This window comes from Mercenaria mercenaria, chromosome 16 (genome assembly GCF_021730395.1).
Source record: "Mercenaria mercenaria strain notata chromosome 16, MADL_Memer_1, whole genome shotgun sequence".
Classification (NCBI taxonomy): domain Eukaryota; kingdom Metazoa; phylum Mollusca; class Bivalvia; order Venerida; family Veneridae; genus Mercenaria; species Mercenaria mercenaria.
Window position 1 is genome coordinate 38405659 of NC_069376.1, and position 13060 is coordinate 38418718.

Consider the following 13060-nt stretch of genomic DNA (forward strand, 5'->3'; position numbering starts at 1 on the left):
GTTCTGAATTATATCAAGTCAGCACAGTTTTCAAAATTAAAAACCACTGGTTATTAGAATGCCAAATACTGTCGGACAATTTGTTAAGGCAAAGTCATCATGTCCGCTGAAAAGCTGTAGTTTTGATTGAGATATTGAAATGAAATTTGGCCTGTACGTAGGTTATGATAAGACCAGTGTAGGATTGCAGGTGGATATGACATTGTGGAGTCATATTAAGGTCACTAATAGAAAATAGAAAGACAGTGTCCATTAAAAAAAATCGAGTTTAGATAATTCAAACTGAGTGAAATTTGGGCTTTTGAAAACTTATATCAGTACTAAGACTGGGATTGTATATGGGAGCAGTGGGTCAAGGTCACTGTTTCTATAAATAGAAAAACAGTGTCATTCAATAACTCAACGACAAAGTCAGTCAGATGAAACCTTGGCTTGAAGAAGCTCACATCAGTACTTAGGCTGGGATTGCAGATAGAATCAGTGGAGGTAACTGTTGCTAAAAATAGAACTTAATTGGTGGTTGGTTTGATATATTTAAATGAAATTTGGCCTTTTGGTAGTTTGTAGTACATATAGAGATTCTATTGCATATTTAGCCAGTGGGGTCAAGGTCATGGGACAGAATGTGTGTGCTCTGTAACACAAGTTGTTATGATGAAGAAAATGAAATGAAACATATATTATGGGAAGCTTGTATCATGATCGAGCTTGGGATTAAACATTGGGCCTCTTGGGTTAAGGACAAGTCACTAACTAAAGATAGAACAAAATATTCAGCTAAATATTTCCAGTTAGGATAATGTTATGCAATAATAAAGCTGACATTGAGACCAAGATTAGGATTTCAAACAAGGTCATCAAGGTCAAATTGACTGTTTCTTAAAATAGAGAAAAAAATGATTTAACTTCGCAAAATCATAGACAAAGTCATGTAGGCACAACTTTGTTCAAAACAGTTTGAAAAAACCTAATTTGTGTGGAATTTTTGCCACTCTTTTTAAACACCCATCTCTGAAAGTGTTTTCATCCTATCTTCACCAAACTTGTTGACAATGTTTGTGGGCATAATATCTCGGTCAAGTTTGATAACCAGCCATATCGCCCCAGGCACTCTTGGATTATGGCCCTTGAATTACTCGAAAAACTGCAAATTTAGCCTTGTTCGCTCTCTAAGTCGAACAGTTTTCATCCGAACTTCACCAAACTTGCTGACAATATTTGTGGGCAGAATATCTTGGCCAAGTTCGATAACCAGCCAAATCACCCCAGGCACTCTTGGATTATGGGGCCTCCGTGGCTGAGTGGTTAAGGTCGCTGACTTCAAATCACTTGCCCCTCATTGATGTGGGTTCAAGCCTCACTGGGGGCATTGAATTCTTCATGTGAGGAAGCCATCCAGCTGGCTTACGTAAGGTTGGTGGTTCTACCCAGGTGCCCGCTCATGATGAAATAATGCACGGAGGGGCACCTGGGGTCTTCCTCCACCATCAAAGCTGGAAAGTCGTCATATGACCTATAATTGTGTCGGTGTGATGTTAAACCCAACAAAATAGATAAATAAATAAATGGCCCTTGAATTACTCGAAAAACTGCGAATTTAGCCTTGTCCGCTCTCTAAGTTGAACAGTTTTCATCCCATCTTCACCAAACTTGCTGACAATGATTGTGGGCATAATATCTCGGCCAAGTTCGATAACCAGCCAAATTGCCTGAGGCACTCTTGGATTACGGCCCGTGAATTAGGCCAAGTTCGATGATGGGCGTATTTTGTGACAGTCTGGCACACTTGTTTATAATTGTTACACATCAAATGTATAGCATATTGAAAATTGGAGCAAATATAAAGCTGTGATCCTAAATTTACTGTCAAACATACGTTTCTTTTGCAGATGTAATGTTCAAATTATGTAAGCTTCTAGTCCGTTTATACAATTCATGAATTTGTTTATTTCAGTTGAAGCAATTTTGTTGTTGTTCATTTCAGAGCTTATTAATGAGGCAGATGAAGAAAAATGGACACTTGTCACACGGAAGTCAAATATATGATTGTTTGGCCATTTGCTTGTTGACTCAAGCAGTCATCTTAAACAATATACAGTGATACTATTATGTCCACTTTTTTCCATAACAAGGTTTTTCCTTGATTTCTGTACTGCTATAAGATGCCATTATACACTATTCTAAAGGGTGGTAATGGGAACTTTTTGAATTTTCAAAATATTGTTATTAGTTTTTAATTTATTGTCAAAAATGATTTGAATAGGGTATCTTCATTATATTTGTTGTAAATTTCAGCCATTTTGGACACCAAAATCTTTCTTTTTTCTTTTCAGTTCTAACTTGAAATTTGTTGATGTTTAGTTTTAAAGTTTTAAAGTTTTAAAATTCTCACTGTATCTAAATAAGCATAACAAGAACATTTCCATTAAGTGTGTAAATCTACATCGGCCAGAATTTTGCAATGGAGACAATATATTTTGGGGCTATAAAATTAAAACTCTCTCAAAAATTGAAAAAAAAGTTCCTACAACCATGCTTAGCAACATTTAGAATGACGTATAATTTTAATCTTGGAAAACCTTGCCATGGATTTGGTGGTTTTAACCTTTAGCAAGCAGCGAAGACCAAGGGTCAGCCTGCACATTCTTTACAGGCAGATCATGGTGTGCACTGTTTACTATTCAGTCAGTAAGTTTTCAGTGAACACCTCTTAGAATAAGAAGTTTCCATTTTAGAAATATAGCAGGCTAAAGGTTAGAAGTCTTTCAGATGACTGGTTGGAGCTGATGTCTGTCCTAGCTGTAAATGCAACAGAGCAGAAACATATTCCAGAAAATTGTATAGAACACTGTGGTTCACATATTCAAATACTTGCATAAAAAAGGGAAAATTGTTGTATAATAACGGCTAATCATATACATTGTATATACAAAGTATAGTTAAAGACTCTTGCTGCAGTTTCTTATATGAGAGATGAGGCAAAAATTTCCCAATAATAGAATTTGTTCAAACTTTGTATAATATTGAATACAGTTTCATGTTAGAAACAGAAAAATGCAAAAACAGTCATAGGCCAATGCGCTTGTTTAGGAGTTATCTGCCCTTAAAACTGGATTTTCTTCAAATTTGCATATACAAGGGCAGATAACTCCTGAACAAGCATGGTGACCTTTGACTTTTTAAAATATTTTTTTTGTTTCTAACATGATACTGTGTGCGTATACAAAGTTTTCAAACAAATTCTATAATTGGGAAATGTTTTACCCAGATCTGCCGCATGCGTCCTTGGTACTAAAAATACATATCATCACTGCAATGCAAAATGTTATGAACTCCTACTTCATGTCGGTACTGGTAACCACTTTTTAAACTGAGGTTACAGATGATTACAGTCAAACTTCATTTGCTCATACTTGACAAGGCCAGCATAATTTGTGCTAGTTATTGGTATTTTGAGGCATCGGACCAAATTCATTATTAAGGGATTTTGCCGATCCAGGCGATGAGTTTAAGGGAACGTGATGTTCAAATTATCCCTGTTTGAGGGAAAGCAGTTTGATCGTATATCTCATTCAAGTGTGAGGCTAAATAAGATATTTGACTCTGTCAAAATTTAGTGTTCTTTGAAATAACTAATATTTGTGGGGGACTAACCCTTATCATGCTGGACAGGATTGATTCTGAATTGGCCACCAGTGTAGATCATGATCAGTCTGCACATCTGTGCTGTCTGATCATAATCTGCACTGTTTGCCATTCAGTCAGTATCTTTTTGGTATTAGCACCCCTTTTAACAGTTTATTGTACTGTCCAAATTGAAAGATGAACAAGTTCATTATAGAAATTTAGCAGGGTCAGCGCTTATTATCCGAGTCTGAGGGAAAGCAGTTTGATTGTATTTCTCATTCAAGTGTGAGGGTAAATAAGAAATTTGATTCTGTCAAAATTAAGTGCTTTGTGAAATCACTAATAGTTGTGGAGGACAAAATTTCCCTACTACATTGTTGTGTCAGTCCATGAAATTTGATCCTAAAATCACATTCGTTTCAAGTTTAAATGTTAACCACAAATTCATATCTCCACGAAATAACCATTTTGCCCAAAACCACGAATACAGATAGTATATACAGACTTATATTATCATCAATTCGTATTCATTTTAAAAATTCAGACCATATTTTCCATTAATTATTTTTGCCTATATAATGGATTAAAATATATTTGCGTGACTATGCTGTTAAGTTGTTGCTCAAGAAACAGGCCTTGAACTATTGTTTGGGATACCAGTTCAGTATTTTTCTTTTTATACCCCCACCAAACATGTTTGAGGGGGGTATATAGGAGTCAGTTTTGTCGCGTCCCGTCCCGTCCCGTCGCGTCCCGAAATCTATTATCTCAGTTATTACCAAATGGATTTGATTCAAACTTAAAATACATGTTCCACCTTATCACCCACATCATGTGACACAAGGTGCATAACTCTTGACACCAAGTTTTCATGAATTATGTCCCCTTTTACTTAGAATTTAGGGTTAATTTTGCTGTATTTTCACTCTATCTCAGTTATTACTAAATGGATTTGATTCAAACTTAAAATAGATATTCCACCTCATCACCCACATCATGTGACATAAGGTGCATAACTCTGACACCAATTTTTTTCATGAATTATGCCCCTTTTTACTTAGAATTTAAGGTTGATTTTGATGTATTTTCACTATATCTCAGTTATTACTAAATGGATTTGATTCAAACTTAAAATAGATGTTCCACCTCATCACCCACATCATGTGCCCACATCATGTGACACAAGGTGCATAACTCTGACACCAAGTTTTCATGAATTATGTCCCCTTTTACTTAGAATTTAAGGTTAATTTTGTTGTATTTTCACTATATCTCAGTTATTACTAAATGGATTTGATTCAAACTTAAAATAGTTGTTCCACCACACCACTTACATCATGTGACATAAGGTGCTTAATTCTGACATAAATTTTTTATGAATTATGTCCCCTTTTACTTTAAATTTAAGGTTGATTTTGATGTATTTTCACTATATCTCAGTTATTACAAAATGGATTTGATTCAAACTTAAAATAGATGTTCCACCTCATCACCCACATCATGTGACACAAGGTGCATAACTCTGACACCAATTTTTCATGAATTATGCCCCTTTTTACTTAGAATTTAAGGTTATTTTTTTACTTAGAATTTAAGGTTATTTTTTATGTATTTTCACTATATCTCAGTTACTACTGAATGGATTTGATTCAGACTTAAAATAGATGTTCCACCTCATCACCCACATCATGTGACACAAGGTGCATAACTCTGACACTAATTTTTCTTGAATTGTGTCCCCTTTTACCTAGAATTTAAGGTTAATTTTGATGTATTTTCACTATATCTCATTCTGATTGGCTTAGAGCCAAAGGGAAGTAACCTTTTTTAAACTTTTGTATGGAGTTTCTTCACCTTAAATTCCAGGAATTAGTCTATTTTTAGAAATCCTATTTTTAGATTTTCAATATTTTAGGTATTTTTCTAACTTTTTTATTATAAGTCCTATGTAAAAAGTAAATACATTTTTCTGTGGTAACATGGGTCGGTAAGACACTTTTTTGTATTCACTTTTAGTGTATCTCTAATATTAGAGATTTAATATATTTACTAGTATTACTATACTAGTATTATACTAGTATTACTTACATGTGGAAGCCCAGGATGAAGTACTCCAAAGACTAAGTATTTTTAAGATTTCTTATGGTTGCCATTCTTCTGTGACAAGACCGTATGGTGGGGGTATGAATCACTCCTGTGACAGTTCTAGTTGATTTTATCTTTACTTTGAAAAAGCCAAATCTAAGTTTTGCATCATTCTCAGGTTTCTAGGGGCATAGAAGGAATAATAACATTAAAGCTGGTGTTTAAAATGAAATTATTGAGAAGTCTTCTTGAAACACAAGTGTTGACATAGATAACATGTTAAAGCAAATTTAAAGCCGCATAGAGCAAAAATTCTCTAAACAAATTCTAATAGACCTTGAGCTGACAATTGACCCTGCTCCCCCCCCCCCCAAGGAGGAATTTTCAACTCTATGATTTTCTTAAACCGTATGGTAGTTGCTATTCACAGACAAAAGTTTGCAAGTTTCCGTTGGGGCTTTAACGAGTTACGGAGATTTAAAATACGTTACCATGCAAATTTTCATTTAATTCACCATTTATGTTAATTTAATATTATAAACATGCCTGTTGTACAATTAATCGTAATTAACAAGTTGCTTAGATATGTTTATGTTTTTAAAATAGAAATTATCATATGTTCGTATCATTTTAGGTGAATAGATGTTATGTATTATCCGTAACTTACGTTACTTCTTTTGAAATTACTAGAACATAGAAATATATCAACAATGATGATTTTTTAAGTTGTAAAATACTGATAATGGCCAATACACAGTTCAGTAATTAAATCTATATATAATAAAACTGTCCCCAGAGTATGTCACATATGATACGTTACCTTTCCGAAATATGTGTTAAAGAAAAAATATTTAAAATTTTGGTATTACCTATATGGTCAGGATTTTAAAAAATTTATACATTGGACTATAAATAAACATCACCAGACATGAACAACATTATCAAATAAATGTATATAGATTTTATAATTCATTAGAAATATTAATTAAATGTATATTAAGAATATATAGCTCTTTGAATATACCAGTATTACTGCATATCATAATTATAATTAAATAACATAGACTCCGCAATGCAAAGCAATGTTAGTCCTAAGGTATGACCTCTGACGACTAAGTGTGACATTGAGCTTGAAGTGAAAAATGGTATTCACTATACACTCTTATTAGGGGTGGCAGAGGTTTCTAACGGTAAAAGGCAGATGGCCTTAGATTTCGGTTGTTGATGATAAATACAACTGCATTCAATAGAGTCTGGTCTGGAGGAGATACTCCTCGTAAACGATTGATCCTCCTAGCCATGTGACGTCGATCCTCCTCGCTGATTTGCTGTTTCTCCTGTGACTTCTGACAGTGACCTTGGTAACCATTAACAGCATTCTCACTACACTCCCACAGCCCTGTTCTATAAAGTGGGTCATAAGGGCTTGGGGGGCCACGAATGGATTCCTTGCAGAATCAGTCATAACAGGGATACCCTGCAGGATATTTAACATGGAGGTTTTGCCAATAACAATCATACATCTAATGCGAAGCAGACCAGAAGTACTTCCTTCTTAAAACAGACGAGATTCCCCAATAGATGGTTAATTACTATACTGAAGCAGTTATTCCACACATATCTTATAATAACAAAACTTAAGGTCATGGGATACCCTGACCCAAGTTCATAAACTTCCGGGATGCCTGGAAAAAATACCAATTTATCAAGGCCCTGGGATACCCAGAGCAAATACCATAATACTGACACTCATGTATGCCAGGTGATACACATACTGTATTAGTTCATAAACTCTTGGGTTGCATGGAGAAATATACCAAATTATTACTGTGCTGGAATACCCATACTAATGTGTAATATGGGATACTCATTCTGACCTATATTTCTAAAACACAGTCAAGATACCTAGCAAAACATACAAATCTGAGAAACTTGGGTTTTCTTGAAAGTTTGGCGGATGGATGGACATAGCTTCTGCATCTTTCACAAGGATAAACCTGGGATACCCAGGAAGCTGGGAAGACTTCAAACAGATGGACACAGTTTCTGCGTCTATTGCTGGACTGAGCTTTGCCTCTGCTGACACATATCTAAACGAGGGTCTCAAGTAAATGATCCATAACCCAAAGTCCCTTTCCTAGGCCTCCAGCCCAAGAATCTCTATTGCTTAAACCAGACAGATCCCTCAAAAGATCCCGAAATACCAATACCCATCTGGAAGGGACTCGTGTTTTAACCCAAGTACAAAGGATGTTGTGGTTAGATAAAGGCTGCACAGCCATATCTACCATCAGTTTTAGAGACTGCAGTCTCACACTGGGGATAAGTTGATCTTACCGCCACTTAACCAAATCCGCACGTCCATTTACTGAGTAAGGGTAAGCAAGCCAAAACCAGACCAATAAGTGAGACTCTGGCACAACGTGCCCCTACTGGTCTATCCATCAAAACAGGAGACATGAACACATCCCACAGACCCAGCCCCTCCAAGTCGATGTTTCCATAATTGTGTAAAGCCATACTTTCAGGAGCAAGGTCCATACAGTAATTGTTGTCATAACCCAACCCTTTCCCCCGAAATGTGCACAGTAAGGGTAGTGTAAACTACCAACCTCGGAATGAAGGAATTAGTAAAATAGACATGAAGGACACTGATCCCCAAACAATGACACTGCAGTTTGCGACGCAGGACAAGTATTGCTCAACATATATTTGTTCCATAGTTGCTGTCATGGAGATGGACTTGATGTACATGCACTTAGGTTAAATGCAGGAAGATGGAACCATGTTAGAGAAGGTGGTACTGAATACAATAAGGTTTCTAGTGGTGGCAACCACCAGGCCTGTATGTCCTCATGACCTAGACAAATGCCCTCGTGACCTAGAAAAAACAATGATAGATTGACTGTTGGTACCCAACATTATTAAAAGGCAACTGCCCAGTATGATTGAAGGGCAGTACTCAAGCGGGCTTTTGATGTTGATGTTGAATAGGGTTGCTAGTATGAGGTACACAAACCTTTGGAAAAAAGTGGCCTCCGAACTTCACACAAGTGGCTTTACTTTTAGTAACAATATTCCCCAATAGTGTTATTTGTCTCTGACCTTAGATTCTCTAGAAACCAGTTGAGGTTCAAATGACTGGAAATCAAATAGGTCCTCTGTCTGGAATAAACTTGTCAATTGGTAACGGAATTCACCCGTAAAAGTTTAAAGGCCCATATTTGCCACAAAAAGAGTTAGTTTTGTAAGAACTTGCCTTCAGAGTGGGCAATCAAATGCACTTTACTTTACCTACTAGAGTTACATTAATTTCAATTGCAGAATATCCTATTTTAAGGCAGTTCCTATAATTGTCTTATTGAACTACCATCAATATATACATACCGTATTAAAGAAAGTCACAGTATTCCAGTCATGACCATTACTGGATACCAGCTCCATAGAAGATACATGTACATGGTATATCTACTTAAGGATACAGTTGAGATTGACAACATGTTGGATGAAGTCTATGTTGATGAATGAATCTACTGTACATTCAAAACAATCACAGTTACAACATACAGCAGTTAACAAAATGTAAAATGTGTGTGCATAAACATGCACAAGATTTCTAAATATCGTGATATGCCTGTTTTAAATTTAGCATCTTTATAGAGCACTGTGTTGGGCAATGTCTGTATATATTATAAGTGTGGCACTTCAATGGACTTAAATTGCTGAATATATATATCAATTGTTTAAAAAAATGTTTGGCTGCATAGTGTTCTCGTGAAGGTGTAACCATGGACCATGTAAATTAGGTTCTACAATGTGTTTAGAATTGAAAGCAAAATATTAAAAACAAAAAAAAATCATTGTAAGTTTGCTATTTTTCCAAGATAAAGTATATGTTCACAATACAGAATACATGAAAATGTATAGCTTATATGTTAGGTAACGTACAACGTAAATTGTAACGTAGACTGTTTTTTAAATACATGGGTTTAAAGTTAAAATGCAAAGCTATGTTAAAACATATTTTGATTGAATTGTAGATATGCTTTTGCTAAGTGCTACAGTATATTTAAGGTAACAGAACACAAGAGATATAGTTAGTTTGTTCGGTAACGTAAATTGTAACTTAATTTGATATATTTATACGTGTTTTAAGTTAAACCTTCAGTTTGAAATGCAAAACTATACTGTTGAGAACAGAATTATATTTTTTTTTTCAACTGATAAAGTGTGTTTAAAAGAAAATGAAGACATACAATATAATGTGTATGTTTGGTAACGTAAAATGTTATGTAGAATTCAATGTAAGACATCTTACAAGTTAGAGGTTTGTTGATAAATAAGTATATAGTTGCATTACATGTAACTAAAGAATGTCAATATAAAATTGATAGAACTTTTTTATGAAAAACATGTTTGAAGTAGGTATGATTGAAAATTAGCATATTTTGGAAGAATGCCGTTACATTTTAAGAATCGCTAAAAGTATGCTTTCCCTTAACTTATACTAGCAATCTATATATCATTGTTTTTGCTGAACTTTGAACTTTTTAATAGTAACTTCAATTTCTAATTACCTGGTCATCTAAATTTGCAATAAAAACTTCATGCCAAAAATGTTGCTTTTTTTAGGGTAACGTATCTTTTTCCGATATTTTTCTTCTTTAACATCACATTTTAGATATTGAAATTTTAGCAAATTGCAACATCTAGTATACACCTTGTAATAAAATATGCAAACTTGAAATGATTTACTTACATAATGGTACCATTTGTCTGTAAAAATTGATGAAAAAATTATTGGTTTTGAGGGTAACGTATTTTAAGGTGTTGTTACGGAGAAAAGCCCCACTCGCTAGTTGCAAACTTTATGCCAAAATGTTCACCACACATTGGAGTTTCAAAAAAATATGGTCCACAAAATTCCCCCTGTGGGGGAGCAAAACCCCTTCTGGCTCATAGTCTATAAGGCATCCAAAACCACCCTATGAAGAGAGATATTTTCTTTTCTTATTTGATAAAATTCTACAAACATTTACTGTGGAGTCAGACTGGTTTAACTTTAACCCTTTAAGTTATCATGCTGAACACAATTGATTCTGCCTTTCCCACCAGTGCAGATCATGATCATCCTGCACATCTGTGCTGTCTGATCATGATCTGCACTGTTCGCCATTCAGTCAGTACATTTTTGGTATGCACCCCTTCTAACAGTTAATAATACTGCCCAAATTTAAGATGGGCAAATTCATTAAAGAAATTTAGCAGGGTAAGGGTTAACAGTACAAAGGTGGACCCTTTGTTATTTTTTTTTTTCATGAAAACTGGTACAAAGAATGCAATATGTAGAATGTACATGTCATTTTATTTTGTATGTCTGTTAGTCCATTAGTCATCAAAGGTGGGTCTTGAAACAGTATCAAAAGTACTGGTACCTGGGATTTTTCATGAGACAGAGGACAGTACAGGAATATGGAGGTCTTATCGTTTTGTTGCAATACAAATGTATTAGAAAAATATGGTTCATATAGCAACGTATAAAAAATAAATATTAAACAAGAATTTTTTTCATGACATCTTGTAGAAAGATAGAGTGTAATATGGGTAATTTGCTGACAATTTTATTTTGTTGCAAAATCTAAAATATGGCAACAAAATGTTAGTATACATATTTTGTGATAATTTCTGATGTTGTGATAGTAAAATGTGGTTTATATGGCAACAAGAAATGTAATACCTATTTTGTGATAATTGTTGATGTTTTGATAGCACCTCTTGTTAGTTTACAGTTATTGTTGATGCCTCAACTAAATGTTAAACATACTTTCTAATTTCCGATTTGATAGCACCATCTGGTAGGGGACGTTTATTGCAACATCAAAAATTTGGTTTATATGGCAACAAAATGTTACACATTTTATGATAATTTTCAATATATCGTCGCCTCAACGCGAAACTAGTCTATGTATATATAGAAATAGAAGCAGATAGACTAGTTTCGCGTTGAGGCCACATATTGTGAAAATCCATTACCATATTGGATGTCTATTGCAAAGCAAAAGACTTGTTTGATTAACCATTGTAGGGCAACAACTTGTACAAATAGCACTACAGTTTTCCAAATGGTGTTTGTTTTAGAGAGGTGGCACTGTATTTAGGTACTTGTTTTTTTATTATAACGTGGATCATTTAGTTGTTGCTGCTTACATTTGTTTGTTGTTGTTGTTGTTTTTTTAAAAAGAATTTCTTAAATTTGACCTTAATGTTAAAAACATGTTTCCAGTCCGAGGATGTTTGATGTACAAATTTTATATTTTTCTAGTCAGATATATTAAACCAAAGAAATAGCTCTTTGATTAAACTAAGAAAAAAAATTTCACCACTTGTTTTGTTTATTTATAGGTTGTTATACCGGGTACACTAATTATGTCTCCCCCAGGAGACATATTGTTTTTACCCTGTCCGTCCTTCCGTCCGTCTGTCCTTCCGTCTGTCGTCCGTCCGCCCGTTAGTCACACTTCATTTCCGAGCAATAACTGGAGAACCATTTGACCTAGAACCTTCAAACTTCATAGGGTTGTAGGGCTGCTGAGTAGACGACCCCTATTGTTTTTGGGGTCACTCCATCAAAGGTCAAGGTCACAGGGGCCTGAACATTGAAAACCATTTCCGATCAATAACTAGAGAACCACTTCACCCAGTATGTTGAAACTTCATAGGATGATTGGTCATGAAGAGTAGATGACCTCTATTGATTTTTGGGTCACTCCGTCAAAGGTCAAGGTCACAGGGGCCTGAACATTGAAAACCATTTCCGATCAATAACTAGAGAACCACTTACCCCAGAATGTTGAAACTTCATAGGATGATTGGTCATGAAGAGTAGATGACCCCTATTGATTTTGGGGTCACTCCGTCAAAGGTCAAGGTCACAGGGGCCTGAACATTGAAAACCATTTCCAATCAATAACTAGAGAACCACCTGACCCAGAATGTTGAAACTTGATAGGATGATTGGTCATAAAGAGTAGACGACCCCTATTGTTTTTGGGATCACTCCGTCAAAGGTCAAGGTCACAGGGGCCTGAACATTGAAAACCATTTCTGATCAATAACTAGAGAACCACTTGACCCAGAATGTTGAAACTTCATAGGATGATTGTAAATGCAAAGTAGATGACCCCTATCGTCCGTCTGTCCTTCCGTCTGTCGTCCGTCCGCCCGTTAGTCACACTTCATTTCCGAGCAATAACTGGAGAACCATTTGACCTAGAACCTTCAAACTTCATAGGGTTGTAGGGCTGCTGAGTAGACGACCCCTATTGTTTTTGGGGTCACTCCATTAAAG

General features: G+C 35.2%; 1 protein-coding gene across 1 annotated transcript in view; it reads left to right on the forward strand.

Moving 5' to 3' along the window:
- Positions 1-12091, forward strand: part of LOC123540779 (endoribonuclease LACTB2-like) — a 45914-nt gene extending 33823 nt beyond the window's left edge. Inside the window, exon 8 of the mRNA XM_045326056.2 lies at positions 1985-12091. Within this exon, the coding sequence (XP_045181991.2) occupies positions 1985-2046 (62 nt within the window). The 3' untranslated portion in view covers positions 2047-12091. The remainder of the gene's footprint in view (positions 1-1984) is intronic.
- The last annotated feature ends 969 nt before the right edge of the window (positions 12092-13060 follow it).